A 10,995-nucleotide genomic window follows, 5' to 3' on the forward strand; every position below is an offset into this window, starting at 1 on the left:
CTGTTGCCTGCAACTCTCTGGACTCCTTATTGGTGTTACTCTAAGCTATGAGTAGTTTATCCTCTTATCTAACACATTAAAATTGAAAATTACACATGCTGCAGGTAGAAGGGAGGAAATGCCAATCTTTCTATGTATAAACAGCTATCACCACTGTATTCACAGGGGAAAAAACTAGACAACCAATCATGAATTTGCTAATTGTTCTTCTACGACGTACATGTTAGCCGTTAACTAAAATATCAGGTGCCATAACGTCCAAATGAAGGGGACAGAGAAAAGAAAGCACAACAAGAAACAATCTACTGCTGCTTTGAAATAGGGGTTCTGAGGTTACAGGAAGCAATCTGAAATGTGGGTTCAGTCACATCTGCATGAATGCTTTTGTCATTTTCCATTTATATTGTTCTAGGATCCCTACAGCTATTGTCATATAGAAGGATCAGCCTATGACGATTAATTTTATGTATCAACTTGGCCAGATCACAGTGCTGATATTTGATCAAACATTATTCTGGATTTTCTGTGACAATGTTTTATGTTTTGGACGAGATTAAAATTTAAATCAATGGATTTCGAGTAAATCAGATTGCTCTCCATAGTGTGGGTGGGCATCATCCAATCGGTTAAAGACTTGAATGGAACAAAAAGACAGACCTCCTCCAAACAAGAGCGAATCTGTCAGCAGATGGCAGTTATTCTCTGGTTCTCAAGCCTCTAGTCTTCTGGGCTACCCTATCAGTTTTAGTGCTCTCTGAGCCGCTATAATCACTGAGCCAATTCCTTAAAATCTCTCTCTCTCTCTCTCTCTCTCTCTCTCTCTCTATATATATATATATATATATATATATATATATATATATTTGGTTCTGTTTCTCGGGAGAATGCTGGTTAACACACAGACTGACCTATTATAGTTAAAATTTTAGAAGCAGTCTGAAAACTATCAGACACATGGTGTTCCTTAAATTTGCCTACATTGGGCTCATTTCTCTCTGATTATGCTATGTCATCATTCCTGCATAGAGATTGGAGGGACTGCAAATTACCTCTTGCTTTGTATTTTAGTAAAGTCAGATTTAAAAAGATACATTTAAAAATTGACTAATCCCAAATACTTAAAAATATCACAGGTCAGATATACATCTAAGCCTTCTTTTCATATGTTTGAATTCAGCAATTAAATATAACATTCCAAACTCTGCATTCTTTGGTACATATACTAGATTATTGTGTTAGGGGTTTACTGGGCCCTTTATTCTTGTTATGACACATAGTCAAGAAATATCATTACAGCTGCATCCCAAAGAAATGAATAACAACTCTGTGCTAAGGGCTGTATCTGTTTTTAGAGATGAAGTAAGGTCCGGGGATTCCACTTCCTCACCAGCAGCAATGTAAGACAGAGGGAGATCACACAGCTAAGAGAACGAGCGAAGGAGACAGACCAATTCCCAACGGAGACCAAGGCAGTTTCCAGAGGTGGTAGGCTGGCCTCTGCCATTTCTGTCTGGGGCTCGCAATCCCACAGAACTGTCTGCTCCATTGGGACAAAGCCGGGAAACCCTCAGAGGATGATGGGCCAGTTAGCTGCTTGTTGTCAAGTTACTCGTTGATAAAGTGGTGTGGCAATTTAGAATCACAAACCTTTTAAATGTCCTTGATAACATGTATGAAATGAGTTGTGTCTCTCTAAAATTCCTATGTTGAAGTCCTACTCCCCAAAGTGACTTGATTTGGAGACGGGGGTCTACAACGAGGTAATAAAAGTTAAGCGAGGTCATAGGGTGGGGCCTTAATCTAAGAGAATGAGACAGCAGAGTGCCATCCATGTGCTTGCTCTCTCCTAGCCCTGCCTCACATAGAAGGACATAGCTAGAAGGCGGCTATCTGCAAGCCAGGAAGAGAGCCCTCCCCAGGAACCACACTGGCCAGTACCTTAAATCTTGAATTTCTAGTCTTCAGAGCTGTGAGAAAATAAATTGCTATTGCTTAAGCCACCCGGTCTGTGGTATTTTGTTATGGCAACCAGAGCAGACTAATATATAACACTTAACAAAATTATGTAATGATACGTGTAGACATTTGCTTGTCTGCCTGTTTAGTGTGTGCATTCTTCTTAGATCATGTGTTGCGGGAGCAAGGTCAGGGCCTTCCCACTGACTGGCAAATACCTGAAGAGCAGTACATGCCTGGCTTCAAGGAGAGACTTAGTAAATCCACTGATTGAACGGATCGTTCCACTTCCTAGCCAAACAGGAGCTAAAGTAGCAGTGGTGATAATTCTAAAGGACAAACCAGTATGTGGCTTAGAGTCCCATAGTCTTCTATGTAAAATAACATTATTTGTGAAGATTCTAGCACATTCAACACTTCTGACTGTGAGAAGCTGTATTTATCAAAAGGTAAGAAAGACAGTGTTCTCAAACTGTTACACCCAAGGGCATGCATGCTACTTGCTAGAGCATTCTCCTGAACTTTAGTTTTTCTCTTGGGACTTTAGTGCTGTACAGCTCTGCAGTTAGGCCCTGCGTTCTACCATTACTGAGTCACAGGAAATTAGACTACAACCGAGACAACTAGAGCTCAAGGATTCTACCTCATTGCAGCAGTATTTTTCCCTGCTGTTTCCTCATGTTTTTCCAGTATTAAATGAGCCCTGATGGACTATGAAGAACAACATTGTCAACTATTGCTTTTCAAATTTTCAAAAAGAAAGATGCCATGTGAACCATTGGGAAGGTAGAAATATTGAGTATAGTGTTAAAAGAGAGTGTAAATGATTGCTTTATTATTATGTTTACATTCTGTCTCCTTAATCCATCTACTTTCTCTTCCGAATCAGAGCATATCTCAGTCAGCGGCTGTTGGGGAAACTTGACACGAGGTAAGATATTACAAAGAGTAATTCTTCAAAATTCAGAAAGTAGTGAGAGGTTGCTTAAGGCACTTTTTGGGGAAGTGATTACATTTTTGGATGTTGTTTCACAACGTTAGGCCCCAGCCTTGTGCTGTGAGCAGAGGATAAAAGGAACCGAGCAGGGCCTGTCACGAGACAGGGCACCCATGAGCCTGCTTTGGTCTGGCTTGGCCTCTTTCTCTCAGAGAGCTCCTGGGGGCAAACGTTTTTGAGCAGCGCATCCAAGTGGGTTTTGTGGCACCTTTCCTGTGGCTTCTTTATTCAAATATCAAGGTAAACTCTCTTCAAAGAAAGAAAAGGTCCTTGAACCACATTGGGGGCTTTGGATATGATGCATATGTTTCTAGGGATGGAAGAAGGAAGACAACAATAATAAAATTACAAACATAAATGTTTTGTGCCTACTTCAGGGACACATGCCCTGGAAAATGCTATGGTTACATAAGGAAAAAGCCACAGGGAATGGCTTTAATCCAGTGGTGCTAACCTTGGACTATGTCCTCAGAGTGATTGTTATAGGCCAAAAGTTCTTCTGTGCATCAAGCGATTTTTTTAATGGCATGGATAAAAGTGCCTTCTAAATGTATGTGTTACTTTTATAAATGCAGAGTGTGCCAGAAAATGTATACACATTTTAAGAAAGGACAAAACTGTATTTAAATTGTAATACTCAATATCTACTGACAACAAAAGATGAAAACAACTCACATTTGACTTCTGCAATTACAAGAGGTACTCAAAGTGGTTACCATCAGCATAATTTTAATACAGTTGTTTCCTTTCTTAAAATGTGTACATTTGTTTGGCAACCTGTATATGTAGGTACTACTGCTATGTTTTCAAAAATTATTGAAAACGCCATTAAATTCTGAAGTGCTGTTTTGTTTGTTTATGATGTACTCTCTCACATAAGACACCAAACACCCAATCACTGTCTTATGGTTTTGTCACAAATTTCTGATGTTAAAAGGAATTTCTCATATAAGATCTGTAATTAAACATCTTTACAATGTCCCTTTTCCCTCAGACTTTTATCTAAACATAATTTTCTCTCATTAGCATCACTTTTTCTCAGATAGTCTCCATCTACTTTTACTCGTCTGCTGGACTTTGAAAGATGTCTTCCTTTGCTGATGGCTCTTCTCTCTGATGGAGAGAGGAGGGGTCCTCGGCATCCTTAGTCCCTTCCTGTCAGAGCCAGGCCTGTCACAGTCACCTGAGTGTCTTAGGATGGGGCTATTTCTTCAGGAGAGAAGGGAAGGACAGACAGGAGGCCAGGGTTTGAACTCCCAGGTTTTCTTCTAGCCAAGCAACAAGGAAAAGCAGGGAAAATACTCAAAGATACTCTATGAAATGGGACAAAAGGTATTTATGACAGACGTCTTCTAAACAGTACAAAGCTCATTCCTAAGCTCCGCCCAACCAACGCTGATTTTTACCTTCCGTGTTTTGTGTGGATTTCTCATTCTGGATGACTTCTTAATGTCCACTTCAGTGGTATTTACACATCCAGGCTGAAAATGGAAAAACAGAGAGACAAAGGAATCTTTGGATGTGCAGCTCTGATCAGTGCATTCATGACTTGCTCTCTAGAACCTGAGGAAATGCCATAATGACACTGGCAGTCACTGGCAGCTCTCTACATGGCCACAGCCACTTCTATCAGCAGCAGTCAATAACAAAATACATTGCACTCTACTCCTCGCGTGACCTTCAGATACCATTTTCAATGAGTTCTCAGGGCAATAGGAAAAAGAAGCGCATGAGTTTGCATGTGCAAGTGAGTGTGGATATTACTAGCTGCCAACCAGACAGATTTAGAACAAGTGTGTGTAGAGACCAAATGTGGTGGTAGCCACAGCTGGCACCTGTACACAGCCTCACTCAGTGTCCCCTCTCCATATGAGGAGACACTGTAACAGATGTTTGCTTGCTCCCCAGGTTGGAAAACTACAATCAGTTGAGCCAGATCAAATCCTGGAATAAATTGTTTTACAATGATTCATGAGATCTGGTGACTGGGAATATTTCTTTTCCATAGACACAATATGCAATGGAGGCTGTGGTTAAAAGGAGGAGGATGAAGAAAGAAATTGGTAATTGATATACCATGCTTCTTCCCAGAGATCCCCAGCTTTTCTTTTTCCTTTGCTTCAGGCAGGTGAACCCTATTTAAATGGGGGGGGGTTGTTGGAGAAATAACGTAGGCAGCCCGCCCCTGGTTTTCTGACAGCCTCAGGGGTATCATTTTGCTGGATTTATTGCTCTGTTGCACAGAAATGGAGAACTGTAAAGCTTCTTTTTTGTTTGGAGGAGGAGAGAGGTGGAGGGAGGGAGTTAGAAAAGAGAGAGAAGAGATAAGGAGAATAGAGGAGGAGAAAAGAAGACAAGATGAGAAAGGGAGGAGAGTGGTGGAGGGCAGAGAGACTGTGAATCAGGAAACAGAAAAGAAAGAAGATGAGACCTTATATCTAGAAAGGTCCTTACATATTGCTTTTCCTTTAGAAGTGATGGAAATAAGCAGAAGAAACACACGGATTGTGTTTACTTTCAAGATTTGGTACAAGATGTGGCATCCCTGGAACTAGTAAAATGTATTGTTTTGTGTGTCTCTGCTCAATTAATCTATCCCCATCCCCCACACCCCCACACAGATTGCAAGATCATTAAAACATCAGATATCCTTGAAAGAGACTCCGGAGAAACTATAAATGTAAGAAAAGGTTAATGTGGAGTTGGGATGGAGTTAGTAGGGAAGAACACAAAGGAAACACTGGTGCGATTCAAAAACTATGCTGTTCTCTACCATCACTGGCAAGCAAGGGGATTTGCTCCTTTCATGACTGAGTACATAAGACATTTCCATATAGAACCCCCTCTTGGTATCACAGCCATCATGACAAAACTCCACCGTAATATTGTAAGGAATAAAGAAGAGCATGAAAAAAGCAAACTTTCTTGATTTGTTTTCTACGTAGATTACATGTGAAATGTATATAGTACACACACACACACACACACACACACACGGATTATAACATTGCATAAATTATAATTTTGGTTTGCATACCTTTAGGAATATAAATAAATAGTTGGTTTAGCACCATGGTCTGCTTGGCAGTGTAGGAGGACAGAAGGGCACCCCTCTGGCTGGGATGTATTTACTAATTGATATGGAGCAATTTACTTAAACTATCCCAGCATCAGATTGATCAGCATCCAATATTTTGATTTAATTTTTCCGTGGCTGGTCCAGACATCAGTATTTTTAAAAGGACCTTCAGTGATTTTAATAACCAGACAGGACCCGTAACCCTTGGTCTAGATGTAACAAAGATAATGTTTTGAAAATATGAAAGCTATGTGTTTTCATTTCCTATTCAATATACATTTCCTTGCAGCCTTCCACCCCTAAGTCTGAGTCTGTTAGAAAAGGGGAGGCACTGAAGTTTTTGAAGTTCTTATCACTCTATCCAGAGCCACGCATGACAAGATAGATCATAGAGATTTTCTTCTACATGTGAAGGGGTGGGAATGATGGGGACAGGATATATGAAACGGGGACACATGTCCTTCCATCCCCTGGAGAAAAAGAGAAATAACGGTAAGATGGAGAGCTGAACAGGTGTCCCATTTTTCTTCTCTGAGGAAGAAACCCCAAGGGGAGTGGAGGGAGGGGTAGAAATGTCCAGACAAGTACAAGGGAGCCTGTGAATGCGGAGATGCAAGTCTCATTCACCCAGAAGAAGTCCCAGATGTGATCACATCCTTTCAGCAGGGCAGGAGTTGGCAAGAAAGATAGGGCTGAGATAACACATGCCAAGGCTCATGTGCAGCAGGCAAGGGGCCCAGAATATGTCGCATGCCCCTGGAGCAATGGGCATAGAGATTCTGAGAAGAGCAGTGGGTAGATGGGAGCCTGAGGATGGGGCAAAGGACACAGTGTGCAAGGATTTTATACTGGGAGCAAATGTCTGGCGCACACACTCCAGTAGTTAGTGTCAGAAGATGAGATGGTAGCCCCGCGCGCGGTAGCAGGCCTGGGACCAGACGGCACCAAGCTGTTGAAAGCAGGCATCAGGAAGAAGCCGGGAGATACCCAGTGGGTGCTCGGTCCTTACGCCCCATGCATGAGATCACATAAAAACAAAACCTTTATCCCTCAAGCTCTTATCCAGAAACAATCTTGCATAGCAGAGGGAAAGACAGAAGAAATCCAGAAGTGTGATCGTTTATCCAAAAGTGACTGAATTATCTCACATGATGCAATCACACCATGCAGAGCATGCACACATTGAAACCTATCTTTTAAATGGGGTTCTGAGTAAACTAGACCAATTACAGCAAATACATTTTCTTTATACATCTGAGGAGTATGAACTACTTGAACTTGAAAGCTCCTCTGTAATAAGATGGACTTCTAAATCCATCTTACTTCATACCAGGTGGGATCACTGACAAATGGCCCCAGAAATCGTGTCAACCAGTGAAGGCATGAAGTGAAAAGAATTTTTTTTTTTTACCTCTCCTATGGTCATATCTGACTGCAGCCCCAAAGGGAACTACAATTTTCACCCTCAAAATTCAAGGTTATGGCCATGTAGTAAATTAGCCATTAGCAGGCATCTAAAATTCCATTTGAGCCAATTATCAACACCATTAATGAGCAAATTAATAAGAAAGCATTGACCCTAAAAGTAAACATTACTAGAGACTGAGCCCTGAGATAACGTTCCATAACTCTGCTCTCATCCCAGGCAAATAAAATCTGCCAGTTCAAAACTTGTTGCTAACAGCTCAATGATTAACATAGTCAACTGAGCCTGGGACACATGTCTCAGTGGCCTTCAAGCCCCCTTTCATTTCTAAAGTGCCCCTTGGGGCAGCTAAGGGCTAAACAGGTCACTGTTATGTAACTTAAATAGGGGATTCCCAAGATTAAAAAAGCGCAGATGCCCAAAGTTGTCTACTATATTTCTGAGTCAGTCTGGTCCTGACCTAGTTTTGATGTCCCACGAAAGAGCTGCTTTCAGGAATCAGACACTGTGGTTAACACAAGAGGGCAATACTTTTTTGAATTTTTCAAATTTAGTCCAGAAGTATTTCTTTCTGCGTTTGTCAGCTTTTGTGATAAATGGTGAGATACAGAAATGAAGGCACAATTCATACCTCAATAATCTAATATAATGAGGTCGAGAGACACCTGATTCATCACAATGTCGGGAGCATAGGACTGGGTAGATAGTGGCACAGAGCATCACCAGACAACATAACATGAGCTCATGGCTCATGTATATTCTGTTGGTTCTCACCAACATGGTGGATAGACATTTAAAAAATTTTTTTTTCTGCACTTTTGATCTCAATAAAATCATGTGTGCCCTTGGTTATTTAGAAAAGGCAGTTCTCTTTTGGAAGCATATATAATACATACCACTAGCTGGCACCAGGTCCACATGAATGTTATGTTTAATTGTTTTTCTGACTATTAAACATATCTTCCCAATAAGCTATAAATAACATCATCATTACCAAGCAGGCACTCAGTAAAAATGTTCAAATATGTACAATTTTCCAGACATAATATTAAGTACATAGTATTGGATCTAAGGAATAATAAAGAGGTATTTACATTGGCCGACAAAAGAATCATAAGGTATTTCTAGTGAGTTAAAGGTGAATTTATTTTCAACAGAATTAAGCAGTGCTGTAATATTACAATAATACTATTTATTAAAAAGCAGAGTTTAATGTCTTGGAATCCACTCCCAAAAGAGCAAAAGGTGCATATTATTGAAAAATATCGCTGCCATAGTGTACATGTAAGTGTCTTAATGAGTCCTAAAGCAGTAGCTGGAATTTTTGGTGTCATGATATTTTATTTAAAGGACTCTAAATACCATTTAATTCCTCTCATGACATAATGCATTCTTATTCCCTGTAGCAGAAGGCATACTTGTGTTTAGGATAACGTGGGGTAATTTAAGGACTTCAGTGAGCAGAACTAAGAGTCAGTCATGGACAACAAGTCTTAAATTCAATCACCATAGCTGATGTGCAACTGAGCAAAAAATATGTCCTAAATGACAAACGAATGGAGGTTTAAGAATGAGGTGGAACACAGAGCTGATAATAAGATATATGCCTACTCCTGGAAATATTTTAAAAACACATATTTCTGGGAAAATAAGGTTTTGAATACATACGTAATTATTGGTTCACATACAATTATATTATTGAAAAAGTGTGTCCTTCTGTAATACAGTGCATCTTTTAAAAATTCAATTTGCAATGTATTCCACCTCAATTAAAATGATTCCTTACCCTTATATAAAGTGAGTATAGATTTTTAAGTGTTGAATCTCAGGATACTTTTTAAAGAGCCAATTCAAGCTTTTTCTGTTCCGGGTACTTGCAAACTGATTTAGCCTCTGATCTTTTCGGCCCTGCTGACCCATCCATGTACTAAATGCTACACCCAAACTGAAAGAAGTTGTTTGGGGCAAATACCCTAGAAGACCTTCCATCTCCCTTCTTTTATAATATACACTCATTTGATTCCCACTCAGCCTTATTTGCTAGCTACACATTCTTGAGTATGTAATACGCTTCAATGTAGGCTATGAATGGATTCCGAATCTCAGGAAGCAGGGGCAAGGCTACTGTAGCAGAGGGGAGGAAAATGTACCATGACAGCTCGGAGCTGTGGAAAGTGGTTAGGTTAGGTAGAAACGGTAGATCACGGTCAGAATGCTGGTTTAATTCTAAACACAAATGAAAGTCATTGGAGAGTTTTAAGTAGGAAAGTGACTTGGTATGATTTATATTTAAAAAACAAAACAAAACAAAAACAACTCACTATGCCCTTCACCAAAAATAACTTAAAATGGATCATAGATCTAAATGTAAAATGCTAAGCTCAAAAACTCTTAGAAGATAACATAGGAGAAAATCTAGGTGACCTTTGGTTTGGTGATGAGTTTTTAGATACCACACCCAAGGCACAATCCATGAAAGAGATTGTTGATAAGTTGCTCTTCACTAAAATTAAAAACTTCTGCTCTCTGAAAGATACTGTCGAGAGAGTGAGAAGACAAGCCACTGACTGGGAAAAAACATTTGCAAATGACATATCTGGGTAAAGAGCTGTTATCCAAAATATACAAAGATCTCTTAAAACTCAACAATAAGAAAACAAAAACCCAATTTAAAACAATAGGTAAAAGTTCTGAACAGGTACCTCAGTGAAGAAGCTATACGGATGATGGCAAATGAGTATATGAAAAGATGTCCAACATATCATGTATCATTAGAGAATTGCAAAATTAAAGCCATGATGAAATTTCACTACACACCTATTAGAATAGCCAACATCCAGAACATGGAGAACACCAGATACTAGAGAGCACGTGGATCAATATAAGTGGATAAGTGTATGGATGCTATAATAATGGAGACATGTCATTATACATTTGTCTGACCATAGAATGCACAACACCAAGAGCGAGCCCTCATGTAAATGATGGCCTCTGGGTGATAATGATGTGTGCATGTAGGTCCACTGATTGCAATGTCTCTGGTGATGTAGTGGGTAGTGGGGGAGGCTGTGTATATGTGGAGGCAGAGGGCTTATGGGAACTAGCTGTACTTTCTGTTCAGTTTTTCTGTGAACCTGAAATTGTTCTAAAAAATGAAGTCTATTAAAAAAAAATTAAAAAACTCAGGAGCAATGAGTACCTTGGGGGTGGATTATCACAGTGGGGTCAGGGCAAAAGTGGAAGCAAGGAGACCAGTTATATTGTTGCAATCATGTAGGCAAGAGATGATGGTGACAGAATCTGCACATCAGCATTAGAGGTGATGAGAAGTATTGGTTTGGGACACATTTTGAAGCTAGAATCAAAAAAATGTACTCATGGCTTGGGTCAAAGGGCATGCTGAGGGAAAGAGAATAGTCAACCACGACTCCTAACTATTGGCAAATGGGTAAGGTGGCGCCATTGACTGAAATGGGGAAGGCTTGGGAAAGAAACAAGTGTGAACAAAGAAATGAAGGATGGGTCCTGGATTGTACT

At 40.0% G+C, this 10,995-nt stretch overlaps 1 protein-coding gene across 1 annotated transcript in view; it reads right to left on the minus strand.

Annotated features, from left to right (window-relative positions):
- RGS7 (regulator of G protein signaling 7) overlaps window positions 1-10,995 on the minus strand; it is a 469,804-nt gene that overhangs the window by 15,734 nt on the left and 443,075 nt on the right. The window contains exon 9 of the mRNA XM_019647554.1: window positions 4,360-4,434. Coding sequence (XP_019503099.1) covers window positions 4,360-4,434 — 75 coding nt within the window. The remainder of the gene's footprint in view (window positions 1-4,359; window positions 4,435-10,995) is intronic.

Source organism: Hipposideros armiger, unplaced genomic scaffold, assembly GCF_001890085.2.
Source record: "Hipposideros armiger isolate ML-2016 unplaced genomic scaffold, ASM189008v1 scaffold_113, whole genome shotgun sequence".
Lineage (NCBI taxonomy): Eukaryota > Metazoa > Chordata > Mammalia > Chiroptera > Hipposideridae > Hipposideros > Hipposideros armiger.